At 44.3% G+C, this 16,256-nt stretch overlaps 1 protein-coding gene across 1 annotated transcript; it reads right to left on the bottom strand.

The window, feature by feature from the left end:
* Positions 1–1,203: 1,203 nt before the first annotated feature.
* On the bottom strand, positions 1,204–1,872 carry LOC107042849. Its single transcript, XM_015264052.1, has one exon. The coding sequence runs from the start codon at positions 1,870–1,872 to the stop codon at positions 1,204–1,206; it is 669 nt and encodes a 222-aa protein (XP_015119538.1).
* Positions 1,873–16,256: the final 14,384 nt, after the last annotated feature.

Below are 16,256 nucleotides of genomic sequence, written 5' to 3' on the forward strand. Positions count from 1 at the left end.
ATAAGATGTACACAAAGCTATCAACACAACCAACTTCTAAGAAAGAGTTTTAATATCGAATGCGTCTAGCGGGAACCAATTTTCAAGTTCTTTGAGTATCGGGTCTACATTCCATCTGGAGTCATAACGAGGTTTAGTGGGTCTCTCATTCGCACGACTTCTAACATACCTTAAAATTAAGATATTGTTAGCGATATCCACGACTAAGATGAGAGATAATACTACTCCAGATGAATTAATCAAACCATGACCTGCACCTTCATGGAATTTCTGTGTTAAAAACGTTAACACTTTTAATGAGAAGATGTCTAATGGATTTTGTCATTGCCATTGGTTGAATTTCCACCACAGCTTTAAGGAGCTATTGTATTGTTTTATCGTAGTCAAGTAAAGATGAAATTTTACGATCTATTGCTCCTTCTGGAGAATTTTTCTTTTTTTGCCTATTTTATTAGTATACGTCATTGCGGTGGTATTATCGACCCTTTGCAGAATCTCACAATCTGATGGGTTGTTTGCAAATAATTTACGAGCCAGCAACGCGGCTTTCAACTCTAAGTGGTTAATATCCAAATGGTTTCCTTCCGAACTCCATTGACCCTGAGGTCCCTGGTCCTCGCAAAATGCGCCCCATCGTGTGAGACAAGCATCTGAGAAAATTTCCGTTTTTTACGAGAAACTCATTTTTCTTGATGAAAACGGAATTTTTTCCAACCACCAATGAACGTCCTCATTGATGTACACAGGAATCATCATTCTTCTATCAAAATCCTTGTTATTATTCAGTTTTTATGTCCGCAAGTGTTGTCAGCGTAGAAGGAAACCTTTTTATATTGATTATGATGGCTTCCGGATGGATGCCGCATCTAGATTCAGCGTTTTGCCGACGTTTCGCAAACATTTCAGTCTGCATCATCAGGGCTAGGTTGCTCTGACACTAAAGCTCCCCGTTGTAAGGAAGTCCTTATATCCCTCCTGACCCCTGGAGGGGGTAGGTAAACTGGTGGGGGGGGATCCCAGCCAATCAAGATGTTTTCAATTGATCAGCCGGTCAATTAAAAAACCGGGAGGACGCTGTGGCAAATTGGATTGGTTTGGTATCCTCGATTCCTATTGAGATTGTTCAGATGTTTTTGGATCTCGAGACCTTCGTGATGTTTTCTGGCGAAATATCCTTCTGAGCTGGCAAGCATTTCTGTCTTTTCATATTGGATAGTGTCCAGTGTCCATCCAATGTTCAGCCAGTGCAGATTGCGAGATATGGCCATTTTGTGCACACCGTTGATGTTCTTTGATCCGTGTACTGATCCTCCTCCCGGTTTCATCAATGTACACTTTTCCACAAGAGCAAGGGATTTTGTACGCCCCTGGGAGACTAAGTGGTGGTCTTCGATCCTTAGTACTGGGGAGCATTTGTCCAATTGTCGTTGGTGGTTTGAAAATTGTCATGATGTCATGCTTCTGTAGTACCTTGTTAATGCGATCGGTCGTACCTTGAAGATACGGGAGAACGGCCGTTTTCTGATGTTCTACTTTATCAGCAGGTTCACTCTCAGCTGAGTTCTTGTTTTTCAGACTGTGCAAAATACGGTGGACTTGTTTGCTCTGGTATCCATTGTTATTGAAGGCTTCATTCAGGTGTTGAACTTCGGCTTCCAGGTATTCAGGCTGGGAAATAGTGAGAGCTCGGTACATAAGAGAGCTTATCACCGACTTCTTTTCAGAAGAGTGATGGTGTGAGGAGGTATGGAGGCATCTGTCTGTATGTGTAGGCTTTCGGTAGACTCGGTGACCAAGACTTCCGACCTCATTACGATGCACTAGGACATCTAGGAAGGGAAGAGACTTCTGTTCCTCAATCTCGATCTCCATAGTGAATTTTATGCTCGATTATGTTGGCTCATGCGCTATTCAACGCGGATCACCTCCACCAACCGCGAGGCGTAGGTCTCAGTTTTCTGCGACTCATAAATACTGAATAATAACCTATTGAAAATTCATAATTCAAATTTCATTGGGACGCGGATTCTCTGCGCCACCAGCGGTTGATTGGGGTAGGGGCAGAAAAGATTGTGAGGTTCCTCGGGGCGATGTACGGCCCCGACGGACGACTCTTCGCTGGGGTTCACCTATATTAAGTCTCTCTGCGCAAATAAAGTTTTATTACGCTCCTTGAGCTTCTTTAAATTGTTAAAACAATTATTACTTTGGTGTGCCCGGATTTTTCGGCCTTTTCCTGACGTCGCCGTACTGAGGGTCCAGACGAGTTTATCCTGGAGTTTCTCGCGTATCAAACAGTGAGCGTGATTTAATTTGTGACTGCTCGCGTGGTTTTTCGATTCAGTTCTCCCGTGGTCATTTTGGACACCGTTTGAGTGTTAAAATTCGAGTCTTCGCCTTCGGGACGCGGCACTCCGTGGTCTTTGCCCTCATTCCTTTATTTTCATTATTGAATATTAATTATTTGATTCATTTTTTTTGCGGTTTAACAGTTGGATTGCTTTTCGAAAATTTTCAATTGTATTATTCGTGTGGCCTTCACGTCGTCGTGCTCTGGGTGATTCTCGCGTACAGTTAGCGACTTCTACGTCCTTGATTAATATTTTGAAAATCTTTGATTTTTCATATTATTTTTCATTGTCGGATTTGATGAATTAATATTACTCTGTATCAAGGCATATCGCGTAAAAAGTTCTCTCTCACGCATTTCATTGAATTACTTAATTTTGTAATTATCACACATTCAATTAGTTTTTGAAAATTTATAAATTGTTGCTCAAGACTATTGATAATTTTTTATTTGTGTCGAACGTTTGCTCGCGGGTGTCATCTCCCGCACATGTGAAAATATCGAATAGTATTTCACTGACATTTCGCCGAATTTTCTATTGTTTTATTGTTGTGAGAAAAATATATTTTATTTTATTTCCGAATAATTCATGGTGTTGAACTGCATTAATTTTTCACTCGTTCCCACACGCCTCCGCGGTTTCTTGAGCTGGTCGTGGAACGCGCTTCGACATCGTGACCTTGTCCTTTGAAGGTTAAAAGGACTGGCGCCCTTTTGGTATTGTTTCTTTGGTTCCTCTCGTTGATCACCTTCGTACTTATTCGGGTTGAGAGATTCCAAAAGGGTTGCTGAAAATTAGTGGACGACAACGCACACGATTTCCCGCGTGTGTCGTTGAAAAATACGTCACAATATATATGACGAGAAGAAATACGAATTTTCCAAAGAAAAAAAAATAGAACACTGAATTAATTTTTCTTTTTACTCTAATAAATAATTTGAAGTGAGAATAAAAAATGTCCTATGATTCTCCAGAATACCACAACCCACATTTAAATGTACTGGTGCCAACACTTCGAAGTCGGATGTGAGGCTCAGTTGGACAGGTGCTGCCAACGTTGTAACTTGATTCTCCGACTTTATAATGTGAATCGCGAGAATGTGAATATCAGCCCCGGTGCTATGCGTGTATCTTCTCTACTGTTAATCCAAAAAATACAATACTTACACCGTTGAAAAGCTCATAGGCGTTTTATATGTAAATAACACCAATTTTCCGATTTGTCGTCCCGTTTTTACTATCACGAATGTCGATCATTTAGAAGTAGTGGGAGGGGGGGAGTTCTATCCTGTAAAGATACGCGCTACGCTCGGCGAGATGATTTATACAGTTGGCGTCAAAACTTTTCTTGGGCGTTACGCTACCGCATATCTCAATTAATTTAACGAGGAAATCGGAATAGATTAAATTTTATTCCACGATATATATTTTTTTGTGAAAATCGAAGCGGAATTTTCCGATTTATCACGAATTTCAAGACTGAAATTCCAAATTGAAAATCGAATTATTTGTGAACCCGTTTTTATTTCCTATTTTAATTGCCGAAAACCGGATTTATTTCCGAAATATAATTTACATATTAAAAATCTTGTGGGATTTTGATGATAGTGAGGTCGGGAGGGAAAGTGAAGTGGGATGGATTGCCGGAGAATAAATTAAGATGAGTTTCGTTGATTGTCACTGTATTTGAAAACTTGGAGCACTGAAATATACAATCGATGGATTTCTAATAAATAGTTGATGTACCAAAGTGGACTGTACAAACACGAAATATTTAGATAATAGACCCGATAATTTACGATGAGATTCGATAACTTTACCGATGAATTTCCCGATAAATGCGCCGATGTGCGCCCGGATAAGTTTCAGTGATTCGGTCCTGATGAGAGTCGATGGTGTACTGACCACCCTGGAACACGCTCACTACTACGTGCGTGCTAATCGATGGTCGGGAATCTCCGTAAGAGACGTGAAAACGAGTTGGCACAAAATACAGGCCAAATTTTAAACATCCCGTCCGCCCTGCATCACCTCCTGGTGACGAAGTATAGTTGATGGTCCTCACTGTTGACCGTCCAGTAGGCCTGGGTTGATAGGCAATGGAACTAGTCTGTGAATTGCCCGTTGAATTTCCTGATGCGCTTTCCTCAGTGTGACAACTCTTGTCAGGTTGTCCTGTCCTGGGTGAATTTCGATGACTCGGAAGAGGGTCCATTTCTGGCGGTTCCCGTTCACTCGTGATGAGGACCAATGAACCAATATTAATTTCGTTCGTTGGTTGTCTCCACTGGTAGATTTGCTGATTTCGATGAATGGACTCTCGTGCCGAATGCTCCCAGAAGTTTTGGATCCTCTGGGTGATAATTTGCCACCTGTTGAGTCTGTCCGTGGTGATTTGCTGGAGTGATGGTTCAGGAACCACCGTGAGCGGTTTCCCGATGATGAAGTACCCTGGTGTCCGGGCTGATGTGTCTTGTGGGTTGTTGGTGAGTGGGCAGAGTGGCCGAGAGTTGAGTATGGCCTGGACCTGAGTCAGAAGAGTCGTAAATTCTGCGTACGTCAAGGTCCAGGTCCCGATGGTCCTCCTGAGGTGATGCTTTGTTGATTTCACAGCGGCCTCCCACTTGTCTTCCATATGTGGCGAGTAAGGGGAGTTCAATATCCACTGTGTCCCGCCTGATGCTAGCTGATCTCTGATGACAGCCGATTCGCTGGATGCCTGGTCGAAGAGATTCCTGAGTTCTCTCTCTGCCCCGATGAAGTTGAGTCCCCTGTCACTGGTCAGGGTCACACAGATACCCCGTCTTGAAGTGAAGCGTTTATACGCCGCGATGAAGCCCTCCGCCGTCAGATCCGTTACTAGTTCCAGATTAGTTGCTGATGTAGCGAAGCAGACAAACAGACAGATGTACGCCTTGTACATTATTTGGTTTGCCCCTGATCCTCTCCATCTCAGGACGTTGATTGGGTCAGCAAAGTCCACTCCTGAGTGGAGGAAAACTCTTGATGTTGTCACTCGTCGCAGGCAGCTGTTAAGCCCTTAATACTCGATGACGTGCACAAATAACGCACTTTATGATGTGCGAGCGTACTGGAGCTCGCCCACCAATGATCCAGTACCTCTGTCGAATGTGTGCCAATGTTAGTTGTATTCCCTCATAGAAACTCCATTGATGAGCGCCGTTCTCCAGATATGGCGTCAGCGTTGTCATTCGATGATTTGCTGCCAATGAGTTGCCTGTCCGTAGCGTGTTGATTTCCGCCTCGAAGTAGAGCCGCGAAGTTCGAGCTATTGTGGTCCTAATTGCGGAGATTCCGATGGCGGTTGCCGTTGAAAGCGTCTTGCGGCTCGATGGATCCAGGCTGTGATCAGCAATAGCTTCGTCAACGATGAATATCTGATGAGCAGTGCATCCGCCTCGGCGATTTGCACTGGATGCGAGCTGTTGATTAGCGGTCTCGCTTCTCGAGCCGCTTCTGATGATAAGTCCATTGATGAGGCAAGCCATTGATCTAGTGGCAGGACAAGCCATGAGGGTCCTGTCCACCACAGATGATGCTCCGCCAGTTGCTTCGGTGATAGACCCCTTGATGCGCAGTCCGCTGGATTCTCCTTGCCGTTGATATGTCCCCAAGTGGAAGAAGGCAGAGTATCTCTTATCTTAAGAAACCTGTTCTGCACGAAGTCCTTCTAACGGGATGGATCTCCGTTAATCCAGGTGATGGCCACTGATGAGTCGCTCCAGAGATGGCCTTGTATGTTTTTCAACTCCAGCGTTCGTTGTACGTAGGCCACAAGATCCGTTGCCAGGAGAGCTGCTGTTAGCTCCAGCCGCGGTATGGTCATCTTCTTGAGTGGTGCCACCTTGGTCTTAGCCCAGACCAGGGTGACAGTCATTCTCGATATCGCTGATGATGCTCGAAGACCGATGCGCCCATCGCCAGGTTAGATGCGTCCGCGAACCCGTGTAGTTGAACTTCTGTCGTGTTGGGCGATAAATTGAGCCATCTCGGTATAGATAGGCTGCTTATCTGCTCAAGTTCCTGCCTGAAGAAATGCTAGTGTTTTATGGAAGCCATTGGAAATTGATCGTCCCAGTTGAGTTTGAGCAGCCACAGTTCTTGGATGAGTATCTTTGCCGTGACGACCCGATGGGTCGTAAATTTGCACAATCTCGGACAGGATCACGCACTTGATGATGGTGTCCCGGTTGACGCTCCTCACCTTGTAGTGAAAGGTGTCTACCTGAGGCTGTCAGCAGAGCCCCAGGACCTTCACCGTTGATTCCTCAAATTCGGTAGTTGGAGCTGATCCCGATGAGAGCCCGAGTCGTTTCGAAATGTGTTTTCACATTGCTGCACCATTTCTGCACGGGCATGCCGCCCGCTATGCAGAGGTTAATTAGCTGCTTGATGATCTCCTCCAGTTGATGCTCCGTTTCGGAACCTCTATATATGTCGTCAACATATCGTCCCTTGATAAATAACTGTAAGGCCAGTGGAAATCGATTACCTTCGTCGATGGCCAACTGCTTCAGCACTTGTAGCGAAAGCCAGAGTGCACAGCTGGTACCATAGGTGACTGCCATCAGTTGATACTCGATGGGTTGACCGTTCTCGTCCTTCCAGAGAATTCGTTGATAGTCCCAGTCGTCTTGCTGTACCCGGATCTGGCGAAACATCTTCACGATGTCCGTGCCAAAAACAAACCGATGCCGACGTAGCCAGATGAGAATATTGGAGTTGTTAATTTGCAGTTTAGGTCCCGGATGGAGGATTTCATTCAATGACACCCCCGTTGAGCTTCGATGCGAGGCGTCGAACACCACTCTCAATTTTGTGGTCGTGCTGTCTGATTTAAGCACTGCGTGATGAGGCAAAAAATGCCCGTTCCGGCTCCGACGTCAATGATGCTCATTGCATGTGGTCCAAGAACTCATACTCCTCGATGAATTTCTTGTAGCGTTTATGAATGTCCGGATCCGATGACAGTCGCCTAATGAGTATCCCCTAAGGCGGTTGGCGATGATTTAAACGAGAGACGCACAATGTAGCGTCCCGTCGAATCTCGTCGATGAGTCTCGATAAACTGTTGTTCACACTCCGCTTCAGCCTTCGTCAAGACTGATGATGATGTTGTATCCGGTAGTTGCTCCTGAGTTCAAAATTTTTTCAGGAGTTCCAAGAGTTGTTGGTTTGCCGTCTGTTTCGTTACTTTCAATGATGAATTTGGAGCACAGCTAGTGCCGCAGACTGGCCCCGAAATAGTCTAGCCGAAGATGGTTTGCTGGGCTATCAGATTCGTATCCTTGAACCTGATGATTCTCTCTCCGATAATTCTCCCGTAGACGTTAGCTCCAATGATGATGTAGATGGCCCCAGGTTTTAAGAAGTGAGGATCTGCCAGTTGAAGTTCTCATAGTTGATGAGGAATCGTTAATTCGCAAGTGAATGGCGGTATGTTCGCCGTCAGTTTGGTCAGGATGTGTGCGTCAATGTTGATTCGAGTAGCGGGTTCGTGCCTCGGTTGTAAGGCGAGATTCACTACACCACGTGTGCGCCCCGATGAGATTTCTCTGATCCCGACGATGAAAATTGATGATGACCTCCGTTTCAGATGAAGTTGATTGACCAAGCGCTCAGAGACTAGTGTTATCTCTGAGCCCTGGTCGATGAGGATCCGTGTTGGTCTTGAATTTCCGTGACGATTGAGGGCGAAGACCATTGCCGTCGGTAAAATTACCAGTTGAGTTGCATTCTGATGAGATCGTTGAACTTCCAAAACGTTGATGGTATCCACCGTATTCACCTGGTAGAGTTCTGATTGTCGATTGACCTGGTGCTCCTCTGATTGACGATGATCTTCAACGTGCATAGGCTTTAAATGAGGGTGATGTCCCACCTGGTACTTTTCTGATTGTCCAGGATCTCCAATCTGATTGTGCATGGTCGTTGATCTCTTCCTCTCGATGAGTGTCCGTGCAGATGATTTAAATTGTGATACTGCGTCTTGGCGCGATGATGGACCAGATGACTTGTTGACAGGTTCCTGATTAATTGATGTCTGTTCCTTGATGATGGTCCGATTGTCGCCTGTCAGGTTGGTGTTCTCTGAGGTCTGAGAAAGTCGTAAATTCTCCCAGTCGACGTTGAACCCGATGGAGATTGCCCTGATAATGATGATCATGCTGAGGGGAGAAACACAGAGGATGAGGCCGTATCAATTGCCAAGATTTGATTGTAAAGTAATAAAATGATACTTGACCTCTCGTATTAATGTAATCTCCTCTCTCGCTTGGGCGTTATCGAGATGCTGGCCGTGTCTGCCATTTCTTCTTCGAAGCTTTTGATGAATGTCTCAGGCCCCTCTGTCTCGATTCCTTCTGCCCAGGACGATGTTGGTCCCGCTTTGCTCCTTGCCGTTATGAATTTCCTTCCTTACCGACCGTAGATGTATCCGCCGATGATTTACAGACTACAATGTCGAGCCCACCGATGAGTTACCGACTGCCTCATTCAAGTGAAGGCGCAGCGCTCACTCTACGGTTGCGGCTAGGTGGAGATGGACAAATTCGATGAATGTCAATGTGCGACGACCATTGACGAAGTGCCAACCAATGGGACTCCGGCTTTGACGTCATAACGTTCCTCGTGCTGAGTGTCCTCTGTTGCCGGTGTAAACAAAGGCAATGCAATTTATTGCCTCAAAATCCGTTGAATGTCCGACCTCTATGTGGTTTCCCTTGATACAGTTTTGTGAACCCCGAAAAGCCTCGCTACTCACGGCGTCGGTTTTTCATCCACGATGATTTTCCACTGCACTGTCTTTGTCCACAATAATTGACCACTGCACTATCACTCCACTATCCGGCTCGAAGGACCAATGTTAAAAATCTTGCGGGATTTTGATGATATGGAGGTCGGGAGGGAAAGTGAATTGGGATGGATTGCCGGAGAATAAATTAGAATGAGTTTCGTTGATTGTCATTGTATTTAAAAACTTAGTGCACTGAAATATACACTCGATGGATTTCTAGTAAATAGTTGATTTACCGAAGTGGACTATACACACACGAAATATTTGGATAATAGACCCGATAATTTACGATGAGGTTCGATAACTTTGCCGATGAATTTCCCGATAAATGCGCCGATGTGCGCCCGGATAAGTTTCAATGATTCGGTCTTGATGAGAGTCGATGGTGTACTGACCACCGTGAAACACGCTCACAACTACGTGCGTGCTTGTCGATGGTCGGGAATTTCCGTAAGGGACGTGAAAACGAGTTGGTCCAAAATACAAACCAGATTTTCAACATTACGAAATTAAAATTATTTTCACCGGGGAACACCGATTAATTCCGAAGTTATTATTATTTATTTCGATCTGTTTATAAGGTACAACCTTGCAAGAGCAATCTAGGCACATTCTGGAAAAAAATTTGCAGTTAATATATACAAGAAAAAGAGATGCTCTGTCTCGATGAAAAAACTTATAAAGTCCAAGTGAACCAATAAGAAAAGGTATGGAGAGTTAGGCTGGCAGTTTAACAATCAAAAAGGAAAATTTACGAAGGTTTCACATAAGTCGTAAGGCATTGAGTCGATGTAGAGTAAAATAAGTTGTAGTCTCTGAGTACAAATAGAGATAGCATGTGACGGAGAATGCTGATGTAGATATAAGTGAAGTGAAATACTATCACAATCAAAATATCAAAAGAATAAATAAATAAATTAAGAGTCTAGAGGGGATTGAAGTAATTCTTGATGAGGTTAGCGCACTGAATCCTTGAAGATACTGGTTGAGTCGAAGCATCACAGGGCTCAGGACATGCCGAAAGGGCGGCAGACCTTATTCTCAAGGCACATTTGGAGTAGAAGAAGAGTTTCTTGGATGCGAGGAGGTCCTGGTTCTCGAAGTGTCGAAACAGTTGTCTGGAGTTGGACCCAGGAGGATCAGAAATATCCAGAGGACGGAGGTACTCTTGGAGCAGGGAGTCCCTGTAGCCTTTATATGCAGGACACTCCAACAGGAAGTGCCTGACCGTGTCCATCTCAGCTGAATGACAGACTGGACAGGTTGTGGACGGATCAAGCTTGTGGAAGACTTTATTGAGGACCAGAGTGCAGCCCAAGTTGTTGGCAAAATGTAGTTCCGTAAAAGTTCTCTTCATGATGATCGGAAGGTGGTTTAATAAATAAGGGGCAGACTCCAGGTAGCTTGGACAGACTAGACTGGTCTGTAAAAAACTGGATGTTTCGCTCCTCTGTTGGTCACTAGCTAGGAAGTGAGCCTTGAGTGCAGACAACGTGTTGTCCTTCTCGGTAGACCAGTAATCAGGGTCCTTGCAACAGCAGTCAAATTGAATGTTAGCAGTTGAAAACAGTTTGGCAAGCTGCAGAACTGGGTTCTAATTCGTTACGGCCTTGGGACCTCGAGGACTGTACGTGACAACAGGATGAGCGCCGCAAGATCCATTAGCCGGATCAAGCACGTCTTTGGAAGCCTGCCCTCCTCCATTCTCAGCACCTTGGCATACCATTTCAATGTGAGTTTTACCACCAGGTATCCAATGGAGGTAGCTCCTACCTCAAGTCTCAGGGCATGACTTGGAGTGTTAGGAGGTAATAGCAGGAGCCTCTTATAGAAATTAGATTGGATAACCTCAATGTCCTCCATGTGCTGGAGAGCCCAAGCAGGAGGGCCATACAGCAGGTGTACCAGGAATCCGAGGTTGCGCTTGCCAGCAGGCCTAGCACCGTTCTGATCGCAACTTTTGACTTCTCCACGGCTGTTCGGGCAAGAAGCCTTCCAAGTGCTGAAGAAATGAACGAGATCCCCAAATAGGTATATGATGAGCCAGTCTCCAATTGCTGTCCGTTTATTTCAAGGGGAAAGGCCTTTAGGACAGGCGCCCGCTCCGCTCTTCTGAAAATTACAACCTTGGTTTTGGAGATGCTCACATTTAGATGTTTGCTATCGAAGTAGTCAGCATGGTCTTTGAGAATGTGATGGAGCTGGATCTGGCTTTTGGCGAGGACCAGAAGATCATCAGCAAAAAGAAGCGACAGCATATTAGTGGTAACGTTGATCGATGGACCAGAATGACCCCTGACCCTGAGGAACTCGTCGATGTCATTAATGTAGAAGATAAAGAGGAGGGGGCTCAGACTCTCCCCTTGGAGTACTCCCTCGGTAACCTCTGTCTTACCGGACAGCTTGCCCTCTGACTTCACTTAGAGGTTGGCGTGACTGTACAATGAGATGATAATGCGAATTAATTTGCGACTTACCCCAATCGAGTGAAGTTTCAGCCAGAGAGCTTGGTGGTCAGCAGAATCAAAGGCTCTGTTTAAATCCACAATGAGCCCGTAAACCTTACGCTGGGGTAGCCTGAGCTGCAGATGGATGGTGGATAGAGCTGCAAAGATGTTATCCAGGCAAGAGCGTCCCCTTCTGAATCCAGCCTGGCTCTCAGGAAGCAGGTTGTGAGATTCAGCCCATCTTTCCAAGCGGAAACATAAAATCTTGGTGAAGATTTTGGCTAGGACATTCACCAGGGCAATCTCTCTGTAGTTTTCTGGGTTGGATCTGTCCCACTTTTTGAAAATCATGGTCATGAGTATCTCATTCCAAGTTTTGGGGACAGCTTCTCTTTCTAGGATCTTGTTGAAGAAGGTGAATACCTACAGTTTCCAGTTCCCAGGAAGATTCTTGTAAAATTCAGCAGACATACCATCGGTTCCTGGATATTTGCCTGATTTTGGCGTCGCGAGCAGTTTTTCCAATTCTTTGATCTCCAGCGGGGCGTCCAGTACCCAGTCGACGCTCCTAGTGAGCGAGAGGACATCAGAAACTCGCGGGAGCTATATATTTTGGTAAAAGACCTCCTAGACCTTGATGCTCAGGGACGGAGAGGCCGACCTGGTTCTCAGGAACTTGATGGCTGCCCAGAATTCAGAGGGTGAGGACGCACTCTCGATTTTCTATCTGAGGGTGCGAAAATATTCGTCTTTCTTGGCTTTTAAGGTGTTGTAGTAGGCTTTTTTCGCTTGGTCGTAGTTTACAGCACATACAGGCGAAAAACGTTGAGTCTGGCATACGGACAGTGCCCGCTCAGCCGCTTTCCTCGATGACGTGAAGTCTGAGTCAACCCATGGGTGGGTGAGCCGAGGTTTGGAATAAGAAAATGGTTTAACGAACATGTTGAGGTGCTCTCCAGTCTTTTTAATTGCCATAGCAAGGTTTTCAAGTTGGTCATCCACATGCGATTTGAAATTAAATGAGATTCTTGGGGATAGCATGATTGTGTCGTGGTAGAGGAGGGCACTAACAAGGTTCCAGCGAAGTCTTGGGACGGTTTCTGACGATTGAGGTCGTTTAATGTTGGCAGAGCAGGGCGCAGAAAATAGGTCCAGAGTCGTGGGGAAGTGATCTGAGGGTTCCACGGAGAGATCGACGAAGAAGTCATGCATCAGGTCGATGTTAGCTGCGTCCAGAAAAATGAAATCGATGGTGCTAGTACGCTTGCTCCTCAGGAAAGTTACATCTGCTGGGGAGTCTCCTGGGAAGCGGCCATTCAGTAGCACGAAGCCATTCTCATTCATGAATTCCTTGAGTTCACCTCCTCTCGCGTCCTCCTCAACGGGGCCTTTAAAGTGTCTTAACGTGGTAAGCACCGATCCTTCGAAGACCTCGTCAAGGTAGAAGCCATCATGACCAATTTTCGAGTTAAAGTCGCCTCCCAGAATGAACGGTTCCTCACCTCTGACCGGAGCGATTTTATCGAGGGCTAGTTGAAGGGGGGCGAAGATCGTGCGTAGAGACTTGCTGTTGGATATCATGAACGCGATGGACTCGAAAAATAATAAATATCCGAGGACCGATCTCTTGGGGTTGGAAATCCCAGGTACGCCAGAAATGCAGCTCGCCAATGAGTGTCCAACGATTGAGAACGTAAGGTAAACGGTCTCAATGTATGTTAGGGAGAAAAAGAGTTCAGGATGCTTCAAATGAAAATAACAATTTCACTAAAAAACACCTTAATTTTAATTACACAAAAGAAATAAATGAAAGTTCAATGATGATGCAAATGCCAAGAGGCCTTTTCCAAATCTAGCATACCCTTTTTTTTGCTACTGGGGAAAAATAAGGGATGCCAGGATTTCCCGACTGGACATTTGTTTTGCACATGTTGGGCCTGAAGTGGGCATCCTTCCGACTTTCTTCAATCCCTAAATTTATGACTCGACTGCAATAAAAAATGGGAATTTTAAATCCTACGTGCGAGTGGAGAGGTCGGTTCTACTATAAAACCCCAAAAAAAAGGACGGACAAGTTTGAACACGACCGACGCTCTCCATAAATATAAATACTAAAATTTCCCCCGCTCAAGTAAGAAACAAACGGTCTCTGTATCGAACACTTGCCAATATCGTGGGTAAAGTAGACTAGTCCACAGTAGATGGTTAAGGAGCCCGTGTTGATCTTGGCGAGGATCCAACATCTTGAGATGTCCAGGATCTCCATTTGGAATTCCCTCTTGCAAAGTTGGACCAGGCCTCCGCTGCCTCTGCCGGGATTGGAGGGTACTTTGACTGCGTTCGACCAGATTGATTTATAATCCTTGAAGACCCCCGGGATGTAATGTCCTTGAGAGGTGAGCCAGGTCTCTGAAACTCCAAAAATATCAGGTAGAAATTCAGGACCGAAATGAACAATATTGTTGAAGCCTTAGGAGTTCCAGAACGTTAGCCTCAAATTATTCAGTTTTTTGGTAGCTGCGAGCTGTTGTTAACCAGCTCACCAGGGGGTTGGCGTTTAGGAGGAATTTTGTGAGAGGTAATCAGAATGACCTTTTTTAAAATCCTGCCCAAAGAGTACGAGTCATCGTTGACAGCAATCTTCAGGTAACCCCACCTGATGGTGTTCCCCTTGGTCTTTTCAGCCCTGGCAAAGACCCTCAAGTGGTATTCGGCCTCCCTCTCTGACTCAGTAAGATCATGATGGATACAGATATCTTTCAGCTCGGATTCCTTCTTACGTTTAAAAAATTGATTTCTTTTATAAGTCACTGATTCCAAATATTTGAATTTTCAATTTTTATTCTAATAGTCGGCAGTGAAGATTATATTCCTTCAGAATCCGGCATTATGATGACAACCATAATAGATTAAAGAAACAATGATCCACTGGGATAGAATTTTCTTCTACTTCAGGTGCAGCAATGCTGTGGTTATTCCAAGGAAAAGCAGCCAGAAATACAAAAAAAACTTACCGAATAATCGGAATTTTTCCATATAGTATTATTTATCTTATAATTTTTGTGTCTGGGAAAGCTGGGTAATGGTTCCATGGGGTGATTCATCATTATACTATATGTGGTGTTAACACACTGCTGAAAGCGATGATGAATTCATACAAAGTAACAATATTCATGCGAACGTCACCTATACCCAAAAATAGCGTATCAGTTCAGTAATCATGCATTATTGATAACCCCGAATATTTCTGCCATTTTCTTTTCATCCGTTTTGCACAGTGTTCAGTCTACATTAACATATCACGGGAAAACATTCTCTTTCTAATTGTATATCTCCAATTGTTTTCACCATGACATTCAATTCTATAAACGTTATTAAGCCCCTCATGGCAACATTTGAAGTGATGAATCTAGTGGAGAATCTATTCAGGCCTTAAAATGTTTATGTAACGGCTTCAAAATCCGGAAAACTGACTTCTGGTAAGATGATATTTTTAATGTATAACAAGATGTGACAAGTTATTTACACTGATTGCAATGTTCATCGTATTCCAAACATTCCAGAGCACTTCAAAATTTGGTTGGAAAAAGTATTCTTTCCACACGTGGGACCAAAAAGTCTATTGTTGATTGATTCATGGAGTGGACATTGCTCTCTACTGGTAGAAGAGGCAACTCCTCGGAATAAGGAATTATTAACTATGCTGATTCCGAAAGGGACGACCGGGAAAATTCGACCTCTTGATGTATATGGTTTCAGAATTTGGAAAAATTATGTCCGTCTTTTTTGTATGCGAGCGTTCTCTTGAATCATGATATCAATTCACATGCACGAAATAATCTAATAAAATTGATAGATCAAACGAGCCCGCCGAAGGCGGGCGAAGTTTGATCGAAATTATATGAAGTGTCTCGTTCGAAGATGATAGTAATGTAGTCATGCTTGTCATGCCTAGCTTCACAACGTTTAGCGCCCAAATTTNTTTTTTTTTTTTTTTTTATTCAAAAACATAAACTTTTATCCATAATGGAACAGAGAACTAAATGATAAACAAATAATGAACACAAAATATTTCAATGTTATTCAAGGATCGCACGAGCGAATTGGTCATTGGGAGGCTGGATGGGTCGATTGTAAAATTTAATGAAGGTTTGCGAATTAGGAGCCCATCCAGCACTACGTCTAATAGTTGGACTGTCCACGCCTCGTTTATGCGCTGCGGAAACCGCTGCGTGACGTGTGCTGTAAGCTGTAAACTGGTTGGTGTCCACACCAGCTTTGCTCAACAGCGCTTTGATCCAATGACCAATTGTTTGTGCGCCAACTGCAGCATAAGGCTTTGATGCTGAGATAAATAAGTTTTTTGTATCAACACTTCTCAAACTTTTTGTAACATCAATATACTCTAACACAGCTGAAGCTACACACAAATTAGGTTTTTCTCTAAAGAATGGCAAAATTAACTCTGGTTGAAAGGCACCAGGTTTCGTGGTCTTGATCTGATCTGGGATTTTAATTCGTAACTCCGTCTCTGACCTTTCAATATTATCTATATTGATTACAGATAATGTTTGAAGCCTTTGTGCAGTTGTCAAGGCTAATAAGGTCACAACTTTTTCTCCTAACTCTTTCGTTGATAAA

This window comes from Diachasma alloeum, unplaced genomic scaffold, assembly GCF_001412515.2.
Source record: "Diachasma alloeum isolate Michigan unplaced genomic scaffold, Dall2.0 Dall_scaffold_00531, whole genome shotgun sequence".
In the NCBI taxonomy this organism is placed as follows: Eukaryota; Metazoa; Arthropoda; class Insecta; order Hymenoptera; family Braconidae; genus Diachasma; species Diachasma alloeum.